The 17,729-nt window shown below is 39.3% G+C and overlaps 1 protein-coding gene across 2 annotated transcripts in view; it reads right to left on the reverse strand.

The window, feature by feature from the left end:
- LOC123591119 (SAP domain containing ribonucleoprotein) overlaps positions 1 to 17,729 on the reverse strand; it is a 55,748-nt gene that overhangs the window by 36,492 nt on the left and 1,527 nt on the right. For both annotated transcript variants that reach the window (XR_006709122.1, XM_045464913.1), the window contains exons 2-6: positions 7,477 to 7,576; positions 5,773 to 5,819; positions 5,493 to 5,560; positions 1,201 to 1,252; positions 62 to 135 (exon numbers count right to left, since the gene is read on the reverse strand). Coding sequence is in view for 1 of the 2 variants with exons in the window: in XM_045464913.1 (XP_045320869.1) it covers positions 62 to 135; positions 1,201 to 1,252; positions 5,493 to 5,560; positions 5,773 to 5,819; positions 7,477 to 7,576 (341 nt within the window). In the remaining variant the exon portion in view is untranslated. The remainder of the gene's footprint in view (positions 1 to 61; positions 136 to 1,200; positions 1,253 to 5,492; positions 5,561 to 5,772; positions 5,820 to 7,476; positions 7,577 to 17,729) is intronic.

Below are 17,729 nucleotides of genomic sequence, written 5' to 3' on the forward strand. Positions count from 1 at the left end.
GGATCATGCCTCCACCTTCGTACTATCACTATCTCAGATCTAAAAGGCTCAGGACACTCACCTTGCTGCCCGAGCAGCTTTTTTACTCTCTAAGCTCACAGGTACATTGAATCGCTCAGCTCTCTTCTGCATTCTCTAGGTGATAAAAAGACAAAAGAAGTGGAAGAGAAAAATTAATTTCTGGTTTCCTTCTTTAAAGAGAAAAGTTGTTTAGAAGAGGGTATCTTTAGAACATCAGGAGTATATTTCATAAGGTCTAAACTGAGGATACTGACACCCCTAGAGGATATCAGGTTGTATCCACCCAGGGCTTAACTCAACAGCCTTTTCCAGAAAGCAAACACAAAAGACCATTATTACATTCATGTCCTCAAAAACAAAAGGAAAGGAATATAATAAAACCCACATTCTGCACGAAGCCAAGAAGACAAAAGCTGTGTTTAGTTGACCTTTGAAAACGGATCAAAGGAACAGCTTGGTTCCAACACTAGTAGTACTCTTTCAGTTAGAAATGAGGCAGTGTTGTCCTATGCCATCTCTACTTTAAAGGTACCAAAACAAAACAAACAAAAAAAAACCCAAAAAACACCATACATCTCAACTGGAACCTAACTTCAGAGATCTTGACACAAAGTCCAGAGACATTTCAGTCTTACCAGCTTTCCAGTAGTGACATCTTCCCTTATTTTTCATCTTTTCCAAGGTACAATCCTCCCAAACTCTAATCCTAGTTTGCCAACATCTAAAGAGAGATACCACTAAAGCCTTAGTACTATATACAAAAAGACTAGGGCTTCAAAGATGACTATGCCAACCCAAATATTTTCCCAAGCGCAGGTGGCAGAAAAATGTATCAATACCAAAATCTGTCAATACTGATTTTCTGCGTATGAGTCAGTTCTTTAAAGTGATGATACAGATAGAATAAAAAGAAGGGTGCTTGGGTGGCTTAGTCAGTTGGGCGTCCAACTTCATGATCTTAGTTTGTGAGTTCGAGCCCCATGTCAGGCTCTGTGCTGACAGCCTAGAGCCTGGAGCCTGCTTCGGATTCTGTGTCTCCCTCTCTCTCTCTGCCCCTCCTCTGCTCATGTTCTGTCTCTCTCTCTCTCAAAAATAAACAAACATTAAAAAAAAAAAAAAAGTAAGAAACAGAAAGATATATAGAAAGACTGCTTTTCTACTAGGGAGCAGAATACCCACCTCAGTCTGTGGTATCTCAGATGTAATTTTTACCACTTTCTTCTCTGTTGTCCTGGAAATGAAAGAAATTTTTTTTAAATCAGAAAACTTATTAATATTCTACCCTAAACCTTAGAATGTAGAAGAATTCACCTGAATCAGGTCTTCTGTCCCATTATCTCTCCATCATCCCTTAGTCCAAAAAAATATGAAATCCAGGAGAACTTCAGTTTCTTGAACTGCCATCTATTGATGAGTTCAAATAACAGACTAACCTACTTTGCTAAATAAAGTATTAAAAAAATAGGGGCGCCTGGGTGGCTCAGTTGGTTGAGTGTCCGACTTCAGCTCAGGTCATGATCTCACACTCCGTGAGTTCGAGCCCTGCATTGGGCTCTGTGCTGTCAGCTCAGAGCCTGGAGCCTGCTTCAGATTCTGTGTCTCCCTCTCTCTCTGTCCCTCCCCTGCTCATGCTCTGTCTCTGTCTCAAAAATAAATTAATAAAAACATTAAAAAAAAAAGTATTAAAAAAATATATCAGAAAAGAGGCCTGGGTATATACACTGGGTTGAAGGAAAACACTCAAAGGACACCAGAAACCATTTCATTTACTTTAGGAACTTTAAATTTACTTCTGGACTAATGACTATTCCTCCAACCCTCATTTAAATGGCAGCTCTCAATTTTCATCACGACGACAATTAACAAGTGTTATTCTACAAGCTCTGGTTTCCTTGTGTTACAAATCCTTTATTTCTCCCATGGGGACTGTAGCTCCAGCTAGAATAGTCAAAGTGAGACAAATAAAAATGCCAAAGGGAGTGGGAAGAAAAAAGGCTATGGGGAGTTTGAATTAGGAAAACATGGTAAGCTACTAGTCAAAAGGTTTAACAGAAAACAAAAGAAGGGGGACCATAGGGGTGGGAGACAAAGTTCGGAAGTACCCAGGATAAACGGAAGGGCATTAACCCTCCACCAAACAACTCCCATAAAACTGTGGGTCATAACCAGTCTCATTAAGGTCCCTCATTTAAAGACATGGACAGCCTTTGTTCCAGTATCCCGGACACTTTTCCCATTTGATGCCCTGAAAGGTAGTAATGGTTTAATGGCATTTTCAGAGGAAGCAATTCTGGAACAGGAACTTACTCTCTCCATCCTTTTGTTGGAGGTCCCTGAACTGACAGATAAGCAATGGGTGCCCCCTGCTGACCATAACTACATCCTACAATATTTAACTGCCCTGTTTGGGGATGGAGGGTGTTGGTGAGGGGTGGGGAAGAGATAAACTAGAAACAAGCATATTTTGGGAGAACCTCAAGCCAAAGATGAAGCAAGAAGATCTCCTTTTGAATGTTCAAAGCACCTATATTAGCCCTGAATATTCCTACTTTAAAGAAATTCCTGAATTCTTCCCATTTCCTGGTCATTCTTCCTTCTCCAGCTCTCTCTCTGTCTTGTTCTGGCAGAAAGGGTCACTGAAGTTTAATGTTTTACTTGAAGTCCAATGCCATTAAGACCTCCGCCAACCTCAAGCTAATGACTTTCTTCACATTCCCATCTTGAAGCACAATTACTGCAGTACACCTCGTGGTAGAAAGGGAACCCCAGAGAGGAAGCTTCCTTCTGCTGTGTTCCAACTCCTTCAGGCACAATTAAGCTCAAGCCATAAATACACATCACATTTTGGAACTCATGGGAAATTTCTTCTCTTCACTGAGAAATTTCTCTCCTACTCATAGGCACATATAAGACATCCTCCAAACTTCAGGGACCCAGAACCTTTCTGTAGTCTAACCACGACTATCCCTCTAAAGAGCAAAATCACCTCCCCAAACACACATACTTTCAAATTCCTTGTTTAGAAATTCATTAATAAAATCAAAGCCCTCTAAATGAAGAATTACACATTTTACATATTCTAAGGATAATGAAACTTCTAGAATTTTTAAACTTCACCGTTAACCCACACAAGCCAATTATCACTGTATTTACCTCATCTTCTTTCTTACTCTAGAAGTCCCCAAAACATCAGTACTTTAAAGCTATTCTATAGGGCGCCTGGGTGGCTAAGTTGGTTAAGTGTCTGACTCTTGATTTTGGCTCAGGTCATGATCTCACAGTTTGTGAGTTCAAGCCCCATATTGGGTTCTGTGCTGACAGCATGGAGCCTGCTGGGGATTCTCTCCCTCAAAAATAAGTAAGTAAACTTAAAACTATTCCATAAGCCATTTCCTTAAGGTAATATATCTAAACATAAACCTCCTATGATGGAAGATAACTACATGGCTTTAGAAAGCAGTATTGTTAGACAAAAATGCACATCACCTTGCAGCAAATCCACTGCAAGGAGTTTATCATATGGACATACTTGTGTCAGTATAAAAAAGTTACATAACAACATTCATCACTGCATTTTTTGCTACTATGAATTATCTAAATTTCCACCAATAGGAAACTGATGAAATTACTGTTTATCTACAGGATGGAGTACTATTAGCTGCTAGAAAGAATAAGGTTCTAAATTGATAAGTATTAAATCTGGGTGATAGGTATATGGGGGTCTATTATACTATTCTCGTAACTTTTGTATATACTTGCAATTTCCCATAACAAGCTAAGAAAAAAAAAAAAAAAAGACCTATCACTTACAAGGATAATTATCATGTGAGGATTAAGCAACAATACACGTAAAAATGCTTATAACCCTGCCTAATATGCACAGTAAAACCTTGGTTTGCGAGCATAATTCATTCAGGAAACATGCTTATAATCCAAAGCACTAGTATTTCAAAGCGAATTTCAAGAACCCTTGGCTCAGTTGTGATCATGTGACATTTGGTGTCACATACTACTTGTATTGCAAGCTATCGCTTGTTAATCAAGTTAAAATTTATTAGACATGTTTGCTCATCTTGTGGAACACTTGCAGAACAAGTTACTCACAATCTAAGGTTTTACTGTAACTCACATTTAAATAAAAACATTACATGTAATGATACAAAAAGATCTCCAGATCTGAAAAAAAATCAAGGAACCCACAATATGTCTGGTGTGTGTATGTATCTGTATATACACAAACTCCCCATATAAAACATTCTAAGAGAATATACTGAAAACCTCTGGGAAGTCAGATGCGGGTGGGAACAAGAGGTACATAATTCTCTATTTATATACTCCTCTACGTATTGTTTGATTTTCACTAACACATATATGATCTCTTATAATTAACTGCATAAATATAGCTACGAGGAACAAAAATTTTAAAAAGGATTCAACTGTTACTAATGTGGAGTATAAAATGGCCAGACATTCATAGAAAGAGTCCCCCAGAAAGATGTTTGTGATCAACCTTTTTGTTTGTCTGTCTGTTTTATTATCAACCTTGTGGGATACATAAATCAAGATCTACTTCCCACTCTAGTACTTTGGCCTCCCTTCCTCTACTGTAAATCAAAAAGGAAGAGAAAATATAGTGTTACCTCAGAGATATAATCTCTGCTCAGTACCCTCCCTCCTTACAAAATTCCTTATACACAGAGAATCTATATGACTCTCTATATGGAAAAAGAATCACCTATTATGGTGCTACCCCAGAGGCTAGAACTAAACTCTGTCTGGGCTTGAAGTCTCCTGGTCCTAATTATCTATTACATAACCCAGAGACAAACTACTTTGCTTCACTGGGACCATGTACTTAAAATGAATTAGACTCTTCTGAAAATGATCTAATGAGAAATGAAAAAGACAATGAGAGGGCACTTAGGTGGCTCAGTTAGCTAAGTATCTGACTCTTGATTTCAGCTCAGGTCATGATCTCATGGTTCATTACACTGAACAGTGCAAAGCCTGCTTGGGATTCTCTCTCCCCCTCTCTCTACTCCTCCCCCGCTCACTTACCCTCTCTCTCAAAATAAATAACCTTAAAAAAAAAAGAAAAGAAAGAAATAAAAATCCAATGGAAATGTATAAAAGGTAAGCAGAGTAAAAGACTAAAACCCCTCCATTAAGGCGCCTGGATGGCTCAGTCGGTTGAGTGTCCGACTTCGGCTCAGGTCATGATCTCACAGTCCGTGAGTTTGAGCCCCACGTCGGGCTCTGTGCTGACAAATCAGAGCCTGGAGCCTGTTTCAGATTCTGTGTCTCCGTCTCTCTCTGACCCTCCCCTGTTCATGCTCTGTCTCTCTGTCTCAAAAATAAATAAATGTTAAAAAAAAAAATTTTTTTTTTTAAAAGGGAAAAAAAAGACTAAAACCCCTCCAAAACCCAGAACTGTCTGCCCTATACTCAGATCATAAAAAAGGGATAGTTACATATCAACAGTTTTCTCAGGGGGTTCTTCCTCTTTGATAGGCAGTTCTATGGGCTTTGGTTCTTCTTCCTAAAACCAAATGAAACAATGGTTAATATAAATCAACAGTAAATACCCATCAATAAGAGAATATGAGAACTCAAAAATGAACCAATTTTTCAGAACCTTCATTCCCCCTCTGTGCTCCCCTAGCACATTAGCATTTGAGCCCTATAATAATTGATGTTAAGTAATGTGGCCAAGGTAGCAGCCACACTGACTAACCTTACTCTCCAACTCACCTCTGTTTCATCTCCCAGTACATCTTCTTCATTTGCCTCCTCTTCAGCTAAAGAATATTAAAATATTCAGGTCAAGCCCTGCTAAAAAACCATCTTGATCACTGTACTTAGGCTAGAATTATAATCATTCTGCTTTCCCAAAATAAATTCAATAATAGAAGGTAAAAATGATGCTCTTAAAATTTGTTCCACATGGAGAAAATAAAACAGTATTCTCTAACATTAATACAAAGTTGAACTCCAGCTGGACTGAAAAATTGTGGTGAGGTCAAACGACAACACTAGTAAAAAGTAATGTGGGAGAATATCTTTAAGATTTAGTGGTGGGGAAGGATTTTTGGAAAAAGCCCTTAAGCAAAAGTAATATATGAAAAATCGCAGATTTTCCAAAACTAAGCAAGGACACCATGGAAAAAGAAACAAATGACAAAGAAGGTACTTGTGCCTAAAACCAAGGGAATAGTTACCAGAATGTCAAATAAATGTCTGCAAACTAACAAGTGAATTATGGGAATACCAACAGAAAGACAGCAAAGGAAAAAGCCAAAGAAAACCATGAACACAGCAAATGTCCAAACGTTTTAATAATTAAAGGAAAGTATATTGAGCCAGCAGATTAGCAAAAGTTAAGCCACTTGATAAAATAGTTCCAAGTTCAGGTGTGTGGAGGAGATACAAGAACCCTCATGCACTGATGATGAGAGTATAGATTTACAGAGCAATTTTGGAAAACAATTTGTCAATGCTTAATCACATCAAATATACATTTATAAATAGATATTAATTGGCAATCCCATTCCTGGGTATAAACTCTCACAGAGAAACACAAAGGAACATGAAAGTAGTCCAGGAGGCAATACAGGTGTCTATCACCAGGTGAATGAAAGTAAAATGTGGTGGATTCCATACATGGTGGAACACTATGCAGGAATTTGAATTAAAAGACTAGATGACCACAAAGCTGCAGGCCATACGAATAAGTCTTAAAAAGAAAAAAAAAAAAAAAGTACTTAGAGGAAAAAAAGCAAGAAGGCAGGCTATGGCCTCATTGCCAATTCTATAAAAATATTGTATTCCGAAACAACACTACATGGTTTACAAGGACAAAGACAAAAATTACATATCAAGCACATTAGAATAGATGCCTAAGGGAGCTGGGGTAAAAGAAATGAGAATAAAAGGGAATAAATAAAAATTACAGCAGGGACTTGTACAACCGGGGATAATAATATGCCTTAAATAAAGCGAGTTTTGTTTTTAAAAAGGTGGAATTACAGAATGTCAGAGCTAGAAGGGACCAGAGATTACCTAGGTTTATGAATTTCAAGGGTGGAAACATTTGTCTCATTTCATAGATCAGAACAGACACCTAATCATGTAAATAGTGACTGTTCAAAGTGACAGAATAAATTTGTCATAAGAGGATTCAGAATTCAAATCTTCCCATTCTCAGTCTAACGATACTTGTTTTCCCATACTTCCTTTTAAATAATTTGCTGAAATAAACTTAGTGTCTTAAAAAAGGGGGAGGGGTGTATTTCTTTACATTATAACCACTGTTTTAAATGATCAAGAGTTTTCCTGACACAGTAAATTAAGAGCTTACATCACCAACAACCTAAAAGAAAAAAAGAAATCTTCATACGGCAGAGCCTAAAAATTAACCCCCTCACTCATATTACTCTGCCTCTACAAAGCACTCACCATGCTCTTCAAGATATGCCTGGAGCCTGTTGATGAGATCTTGTTTTATTCCCTTGGTCTCCAAACCACGAGCAAGACATTCCTGCTTTAGTTCAGCAAGCTGAGAAAAAAGAGTAAAGCTTTTCCTTAGTTAACAGAATGAACCTGGTGATTTAAAAAAAAAAAAAAAATTACTTCTCACAATAAAGAAAAAATGAAAAGTTCAATCCAAAACTACTGCTCCTAACTACACCAAGCCTCCAGATCCACAAAGATGGTCCACTTCCCTGTAACAATAGTCAATATACAAAAGGACTTTTCTAACAGATGGTGAAGAGTAAGTGTCCTACTTTAATAATAAGAATAAAAAAATGAATCTTTAAGTAGAAAATCTAATTATCTAAAAGCAGATTCTTCTTACTATTATCCCAGATCCTTTACTGCAATCTACTATACACATGCATACAGGCCTGACCACTGAAGAATTAGGTAGATGTGTTAGCTACTTTATTATTTTTTTTTTAAACTTTTTTTTAACGTTCATTTATTTTTGAGACAGAGAGAGACAGAGCATGAATGGGAGAGGGTCAGAGAGAGAGGGAGACACAGAATCCGAAACAGGCTCCAGGCTCTGAGCGGTCAGCACAGAGCCCGACATGGGGCTCGAACTCACGGACCGCGAGATCATGACCTGAGCTGAAGTCGGACGCTTAACCGACTGAGCAACCCAGGCGCCCCAAGATGTGTTAGCTACTTTAATGTCAACAAAGAATCTAGTCAAAGTGGAAAAAATATCTAATGGCATGCCATAGGGTTCTGTGGAAGAGTTTTAAATTTTTTTTAACGTTTATTTATTTTTGAGACCGAGAGAGAGACAGAGCATGAACGGGGGAGGGTCAAAGAGAGGGAGACACAGAATCCGAAATAGGCTCCAGGCTCCGAGCTGTCAGCACAGAGCCCGATTCGGGGCTCGAACTCACGGACCGCGAAATCATGACCTGAGCCAGTCGGCCGCTTAACCCAACTGAGCCACCCAGGCACCCCAGAAGAGTTTTAAATCAGTAATTTGACTAAACAAGTAACAGGTATGCTTATCAATTGTGCAGACAACAGGAGGAAGGATCAATGGATTACTGACAGAACTAAGGGGTGGGGAGGGCAGGGAGGAGATCTCTTCAGAGAGAACGAGCCAAAAAGAAGATTCAATTTAGAAGGAATAGGTATACCTATAATTACATTTATATTCAAAACTTAAATTGTTCAAAAACCAGATAAGGAAGATCTGACTCAACAGTAACTCTAAGGATACAGACCTTAGAATTTTAGATGATTACAAGTACACAGAGGGTTAACAGTATGATTTGCTGCCAAAGTAATTCCAGGTTATGGTAACTGAAAAACAGAATCTATATTATTAAGTGATTATTTATTTGATTCTTATTTTAAGAAGTATAATGACATGTGGATCCAAGGAAAACAAGCAGGAAAAGGAAAGCTCCAGAAATCCTATATGCAGATCACTGCACAAGTAGATGTGCACTGAAAGAAGACCAATAAGAAGTCAGAAAGCAGATCCCTATAGAAGAAAAAACTTTACAATTAAGGGAATATGCTGGCCATCTCTAGAAGGCTTTCAACCAAAGGAGCATTTGAAAATGGAGAGGAGAGCTTTTTTCCCCCCCACGATGATTGGGCAAGTGGAGCATTCATTGAGCAGGTCAGGCAGGCAAGGATACTATGTGGAGAACTGTCCTACTCAACAAACCAACAGCACCCTCTATTGAGAAACATGGTAGGTAAATCACCCATTAAAAATGTGGAATGGCTGCACAGCATAACACGGCCTCTTTTAAAGTCACTTGGATTCAAATTCTAGCTTTACCACTTACAGCTGTATAACCTTGCATGAATAACTTAACCTCTTTGTGCCTCAGTCTCCTATGAAATGGGGATAATGCAATAAATAGTACCTATACCATAGGGTTGTTAGGAAGATTAAGTCAGTAAATATTTGTAAACCATTTACAATAGTGTTTGACAAGCTAGTAAGCACTTCATAAGTGTTAAACACTGGGTGAAGGGTTAGACAAGATTAGAATCACTGCTTCTCAGATTTCTGAATTTCACAGATCAGTGTATTTTTTATTAGGCAGACTGATAGGGCTGCCAGCTTTTTATAATATTCCAACAAGATGGATACTTTTATAAAAAACAATAAAAACTGATTACTAGAAAAAGGATCACACATTTGGATGGAGCACTGATGCCAAACTGCTAGAAAAAGTTTCTTTTCTTTCTTTTTTTTTTTAAACTTAGCTCATCACTAACCAGTAACAGTTCATGGACCAGCACTGGCCTGCAGGCCATACCCTGAATAGTATTAAGCTAAAATCTAGACTTAAGTGATCTCTAAGGTCCATTTCTTAAGAATCTGGGTCTTTCCCACATCGGTACTTTGTTTCTTCATTTTCTTTCAGCTTCCTGGAGAACAAGGCTTTTGATTTTAGTTACAGTTTAAAAAGTTTTATTAGTTCCTTTTTTTTTTTTAATTTTTTTTTTTTTCAACGTTTATTTACTTTTGGGACAGAGAGAGACAGAACATGAACGGGGGAGGGTCAGAGAGAGAGGGAGACACAGAATCAGAAACAGGCTCCAGGCTCTGAGCCATCAGCCCAGAGCCCGACGCGGGGCTCGAACTCACGGACCGCGAGATCGTGACCTGGCTGAAGTCGGACGCTTAACCGACTGCGCCACCCAGGCGCCCCGAAAGTTTTATTAGTTCCTTACAAAAGTACTGTTCACTGTAGAATGGTTTGAAAATTCCAAAAAGTATAGAAGAAAATAAAATCTTATGTAAGCCCAACACTCAGACATCTAACATTTTAAATATATCATTTGTGTGTATGTGTTTAGAAGGTGCTGGTTGGTTAGTTACAAAGCAATACAATTTCTTTATTTTTTTTAACCCCTTATCTTCCTCAGAAGCCTCCATTCCTTTTCCCCCTGGTTTAAGTAACACTTTTGGTAAATATTCAGACAATTCAAAGTTTGACTTGCTGGCTCAGTTGGTAGAATATGAGACCTTTAAAAAAAAAATTTTTTTTGACATTTGCTCATTTTTTGAGAGACAGAGTGTGAGTGGGGGAGGGGCAGAGAGAGAGAGGGAGACACAGAATCTGAAGCAGAAGCAGGCTCCCGCAACCCGCAAACTGTGAGATCATTATCGGAGCCATAGTCTGACACTTAACTGATTGAGCCGCCCAGGCGCCCCTAGAATATGTGACTCTTAATCTCAGGGTTGTGAGTTCAAGACCCACATTGGGCATGTAGCCTAGTTAAAAAAAATTAAATTAAATTAAAATAAGTGGCGCCTGGGTGGCTCAGTCAGCTAAGCATCCGACTTGGGCTCAGGTCATGATCTCACAGTTAGTGGGTTCAAGCCCCACATCGGGCTCTGTGCCGACAGCTGAGAGCCTGGAGTCTGCTTCTGATTCCATCCGATTCCGTGTCTCCGTCTCTCTCTGCCCCTCCCCTGCTCACACTCTGTGTTCTCTCTCAAGAATAAACATTAAAAAAAAATTAAAATTAAAAAAAAAAGCTCAACTTTCCAACAAAGCTTTTCCTCCCTTCTCTTTCCTTCCCCAAACTGGATAGCATTTGACATTTGACATTAATCATTCATTCTCCCAATTTTCTCTAGTTTACAAATCTTGAATTTTAATTCAAATCTTTTTTCATCTGTTATCTCTCAATCTGGTTTGTACATTCTTTGAAGGCAGAGACGCCTTATATAATTTATAATATTTCATATGACAGGAACTGAAATTTATTTTTTTAATGTTTATTTATTTTTGAATGAGAGAGTGCAAGTACAGGAGGGACAGACAGAGAGGGGACAGAGGGTCTGAAGCAGACTCCGTGCTGACAGCAGAAAGCCTGACGAGGGGCTCGAATCCACAAACCCTGAGATCATGATGGGGGATGAAGTCAGATGCTTAATCAACTGAGCCACCCAGGGGCCCCTCAACTTTATTTTATTAATCCATGCCAGATAAAGTGCTAAGTACTTTGTTTTTTATTTTTTTAATGTTTATTTTTGACAGACAGAGAGAAAGAGAGAGGGTGCGTGTGAGCATGAGTGGGGGAGGGGCACAGAGAGAGGGAGACACAGAATTCCAAGCCATCGGCACAGAACCTGATGCGGGGCTGGGATTCCACCAACCGTGAGATCATGACCTGAGCCAAAGACAGACTTTTAACAGACTGAACCATCCAGGCCCCCACCTCCAACAGCACTAAGTACTTTGAATGTGATTTCCTCACTTAATCCTCACAACAAATATATATGATTAGTAGTACAACCCCACTTTATAAACTAAGAAATTAAGAAAATGCAGCTTAAAAAAATTCAACAATTTGCTTAACAATCACACAGCTAAAAAATAGTAGAGATAATATGCCAGCTCAGGCTCTTTGATTTAAGCTCTATCTTAACTACCAAGATGCTGGCACTGCTCTCATATACAAGCTCTATCTCCCCACCTTTTTAAAATTTTTTTTTTTAAGTTTATTACTTTGAGAAAGAGCCAAGTGTGTACACGCACGAGCAGGGCAGGGACAGAGCAATGGAGAGAAAGAGAATCCCAAGCAGGCTCTGCACTATCAGTGAGGAGCCCTTGACGTGGGGCTTGAACTCATGAATCCTGAGATCATGACCTGAGCCAAAATTTAAGAATTGGACACTTAGGCGTGCCTGGGTGGCTCAGCTGGTTGAGCGTCTGACTTCAGCTCAGGTCATGATATCACAGCTTGTGGGTTCGAGCCTCACATCGGGCTCTGTGCTGACAGCTCGGAGCCTGGAGCCTGCTTCGGATTCTGTGTCTCCCTCTCTCTCTGGCCCTAACCCACTCGAATTCTGTCTCTGTCTCTCGCAAAAATAAATAAACATTAAAAAAAAAATTAAAAGAGTTGGACACTTAACCTACTGAGCCACCCAGGCACCCCTCTATCTTTTCCTTGCTTTCTCTCTTTCCTTGCTAGCTCTTCTTCCATCTAACCCTGTGAATACTGATATTCACTAAGACTGCTTTGGCCTTCTTCTCATTCCATTTATATCAAAAGCTTTGTTTTTAATATTTATTTATTTTTGAGAGAGAGAGAGAGCACAAGTGGGGTGGGGGGGGGGGAGAGAGAGAGAGAGAAGGAGACACAGAATCCAATGCAGCTCCAGGCTCTGAGCTGTTAGCACAGAAACTGACTCAGGGCTCGAACTCATGAACTGTGAGATCATGACCTGAGTTGAAGTTGGATGCCCAACTGACTGAGCCATCCAGGTGGCTGAGCCACCCAGGCTCCCCTCAAAAGCTTTTTCAATCTCAGAACCCAATCATTGGCAAATCCTGTCAGCTTCACTTTAAAATACAGTAGTCCCCCAGGGCACATGGGTGGTTCACTCAGGTTAAATGCCCATCTTTTTTTTCTCTTTTTTCTAAATGTTTTTCTTTATTTTTGAGAGAGAGAGAGAGCACACAAGCAGGCAGGGGAGGGGCAGAGAGAGAGGGAAACACAGAATCAGAAGCAGGCTCCAGGCTCTGAGCTACAAGCACAGAGCCCGACTTGGGGCTCGAACTCATGAACGGCAAGATCATGACCTGAGCCAAAGTCAGACACTTAACCGAGCCACCCAGGTGCCCCAAGTGTCCGTCTTGATTACAGCTCAGGTCATCTCTCTCTCCCTCTCTCTCTGCCCCTCCCCCCTTCAAAATAAATAAGTAAACATTTAAAAATAAAACAAAAACATAAAACATAACATAACATAACATAACATAACATAACATAACATAACATAACAGTAGTCCCCCACTCATCCACAGTTTTGCTTTCTGTGATTTCAATTACCCTGGGACAACTGTAGTCCGGAAGTACATGATCCTCCTTCTGACACTTCATCAGGTCAATAATAGCCTAGTACTATGTCCTAATGCCTGCATCATTCACCTCACTTAATCTTAGCACGAAGGCATTTTATCATCTCACATTATCATAAGGTTGAGTACAGTACAATATTTTGAGAGACCACATTGACATAACTTTTATTACAGTATACTATAGTTATTCTATTACTTACTGTGTTAATCTCTTACTGTACCTAATTTAAAAATTAAACTTTATGGGGTGCCTGGGTGGCTCAGTTGGTTAGGCGTCCAATCTCGGCTCAGGTCATGATCTCATGGTTTGTGGGTTCATGAGTTTGAGCCCCGCGTTGGGCGCTGTGCTAACAGCTCAGAGCCTGGAGCCCGCTTTGGATTCTGTGTCTCCCTCTCACTCTGTCCCACCCCCACTACGCTCTGTCTCTCAAAAATGAGTAAATGTTAAAGAAAACAAATAAGTAAAAATTAAACTTTATTATAAGTATATACTTATAGGAAAAAATACAATACACATAGGTTTCCATACACTAGATTTTAGGCAGCCATTGGGGGTCTTGGAACATATCTCCTATGAATGGGGGGTGGGGGGAGGGATCTACTGCATCCAGAATCTAACCCTTTCAGGTCTTTGATACAAATTACTGTAAAAACTCTCAGCCCTTGCACCTCATTATAGTTTACTCTCAACAAAGTATCCAGAGTGATCTTTTAAAAATTTAAATCAGGGAAAAAAAAAAAGTCAAAACATGTCATTCCTCTATTCAAAAATCCCCCACTGGTTTCTTATCTCAAGGGTAAGCCAGAGTTCTAATCACCTAAAAGGTCTTCTTATAACACTTTGCATGTAAGACTCCCAACTTCACATCTGAGTCTCTGCTTTGACATCACCTTCTCACCAAGACCTTCCCTAGTCACCCTGTTTAAAATTTTAATACCCTTAGTCCCACTGTACTACTACCTAACCCCTTTACTATTTTTCTCTACAGACCGTAACACTATTTGACATACTATAAATTTTATTTATTGAGACTCCCCCCACTAAAATACAAACTCCATGACAGCAAGAATTTCATCTGCTTTGTTCACTGCTATATGTTCAAAACCTATGGTAGCACACATGGTAGGCACTCCATAAATATTTTGAGTAAGTTGCAAACCTTTCCTATCAGCCCTCAGCTCTTGAACTAGAGACCCACATTTGCAACTATTAGACATCTCCAAGTGCAAATCTCAAAGACACTTAAGCCAAAAACTGAACTTATCTTCTCTGTTCCACAAAACTGACTTCTTCCTCTCCTCTCAAGCTAGACTACTCAAACCTTGCATTCATCTTTCATTCCTCCCACATCTAACTGATCTATACATACTTACAGTTTTATATCCCAAATTTCTTTCAAATTTACTCCCATTCTAATAGCCACTACCTTATTTCAGATTTTACTAAGTTTATTCACTTGACAGTTATTGAACACCCATTCCATCAAGCATTATTTTAGATACAAGGAAATAATCATAAACAAAAGATAAAAGAGTTCTTGCCCACATGAAGTTTACAATCTGGTAAAAAACAAAAACAAAAACAAGGCAATCAATGATCATTAATATAATGTTTAATTAACATAAAAAAGTACAGCGTACAGGGCACCTGGGTGGCTCAGTCGGTGGAACATGTACTCTTGATCTCAGGGTCGTGAGTTCAAGCCCCACACTAGGCATGGAGTCTACTTTAAAAAAAAAAAGTACAGGGTCCTATGAAAGCATTTAAAAAGTAGTCAAATCATATGTGTGGATACGGAGAACTTATCCTACCTAAGGGTTCCTTGGGTAAATGATGTTTAGCTGGTATCGGAAGGGAACTAGCAGTTAATTAATTAATTAGACAAAGGTATGGGGGATGGGAGTGGCAGGAGCACTACAGCCAAAAGCATGTATAACACTTCTGGGTTCCGAGGTAAGACAGGCTGTAGCGCGGCGATTAAGAACACAAATCTGGAGGGAAGCCTGGGTGGCTCAGTCAGTGAAGTGTCCAGCTCCAGCTCAGGTCATGATCTCACAGTTTATGAGTTCCAGCCCCATGTCAGGCTCTGTGCTGACAGCTCAGAGCCTGGAGCCAGCTTTGGATTCTGTGTCTCTCCCTCTCTCTGCCCCTCCCCAGCTCGTGCTCTGCTTCTCTGTCTCTCTCAAAAATAAACATTAAAAATTAAAAAAAAAAAAAAAAAAAAAAAACACCACAAATCTGGGGGACAGGCTATTTGGATTTGAGCCACCACTTATTAGCTCTGCAACCTAGGGGGCAAGTTACTCAGTTAATCTCTCCGAGCTTCCAATTTTCTCATTTTGAAATGAGAATAATAGAGGCATTTACCTTACAGGATTATTTTGAGAATTACATCAGTTAACCTATGTAAGTAGCTTCAACCAGATCTTGCAACATAGTAAATGCTAAGTATTAGTAATTAACACAGTCATTCTGAGGAATGAAATAAAATCAAGCCACTGTGGTTGGGAGTTTAAGAAACTAAGCTGAATTTATAAGAATATAATTAAAAGTTGTTTTCTTTTTTTAAGTTCATTTATTTTGAGAGAGAGACAGAGAGAGAGAGAGAGAGGATGCGCATGAGCAGGGAAGGGGAAGAGACAGAGGAAGAGAGAGAATCCTCCATGATAGCAGGCTCCATGCTATCAGTGCACGGCCCAACACAGGACTCCATCTCAGGAACTGTGAGATAATGACCTGAGCCGAAATCAAGAGTCAGATTCTTTTTTTTTTTTTTATTTTTTTTTTAAACGTTTATTTATTTTTGAAAGAGCAAGAGAAACAAAGCATGAGCCTGGGAGGGGCAGAAAGAGGAGGAGACACAGAATCTGAAGGAGGGTCCAGGCTCTGAGCTGTTAGCACAGAGCCCGACACGGGGCTTGAACTCAGGAGCTGTGAGATCATGACCTGAGCCGAAGTCAGATACTCAACCGACTGAGCCACCCAGGCGCCCCAAGAGTCAGATTCTTAACCGACTAAGCCACCCAGACATCCCTATAATTAAAAGGTTTTAAGCAGCGGAGTGACTACTATAACGAAAATCTAACTGGTAAAAATCTGTCTCCAGACCCCATCCTCCATACTGCCAAAAGAACAACAACTGATCATATCAGCTCTTCCTTTCAAATTTTCAAAGGCTCCTCACCTTCCACCTGCATGACAAAAAACAAACACCTTACACAAGTCAAAAGGCCCTTTTCAACATCACTCCATTCCACCTTTATGGTCACAAAGTTCACCTGCTTTCCAAACTATCTTCAACCACCAACACACATGCGCTTTATGCTTCAATATTATCTAACACTATACTATACACCCTTGTGGTTCTCTCTGCAGTAGTCCCTGTTTTCAGCATGGACTATAAATTTGGTACTATTACAATTCAAGGCATTTTCATCCACATTCAGTCTCTTTCTGTGTTAGAATGACTGCATTTCTACAAAATCTTCAGAAATTTGCTGTTGATGTGGACTTACATATCAATCCAATTAATACTTTCCCCTCTTACTTCAAAGCTTGTTTCTTTCTTCTGGGACTCCATACTAAAGCCCCAAATTCTTTTTATAAAACTGGGAGGAGTTTTTAAAAAAGAGATAAAACTCTAAGTCAACCCAAAAATCAGGATCACTCCATCAAGATCGACAATGGAACCAAACATTAACTGTCCCGGAAGTCAGAATTAAAGGCATAGGTTCTTAACCAGAGGTCCACGGACTCCTCAGGGCTACAAGGTAGTTTTATGAAGCCCCTCAAATCGCATGCAAAGTATGTGTACATGCCTTTTTCTGGGGAAAGGGTCCATACCTTTCATCAGAGTTTCAAAGATATCTGTGACCTCCAAAAGGTTAAGAAGTGCTCTAGAGAAAAAGCAAAGACAAGCAAATGTGATTAAAAGAGTGAATCTTTTTCAGGCTGTCAGGAGTGCCTCATGTTCTCTCAGACTATAAAACCCGAAATCAGGTCAGAGGACATTATCCTAACAATATCAAATTTAATACAGACCTGACAAAACAGATCTCATAGAAAGAATCACTCCATAAACCAATATTAAATCCATAAAGGCAAGTCATACAGCTGGTGACTTACTCCAGTGATTTCAAAAGTGGAATAAAAAGAAAATATTAAATCTTCTATTCATATTTCCTTTTTATCTCATTCACTCAAAACTTTCTTTCCTGTGCATGCTTCATAACACACATAACATTATGGCAGAACACAATTTATTTAAGTAACTACACATATGACAGAGGTGGTTACTCAATTTTTTTTACTCATTATATTAGGAGACCACAAATATGATCTACACA

This window comes from Leopardus geoffroyi, chromosome B4 (genome assembly GCF_018350155.1).
Source record: "Leopardus geoffroyi isolate Oge1 chromosome B4, O.geoffroyi_Oge1_pat1.0, whole genome shotgun sequence".
NCBI classification, from domain to species: Eukaryota; Metazoa; Chordata; class Mammalia; order Carnivora; family Felidae; genus Leopardus; species Leopardus geoffroyi.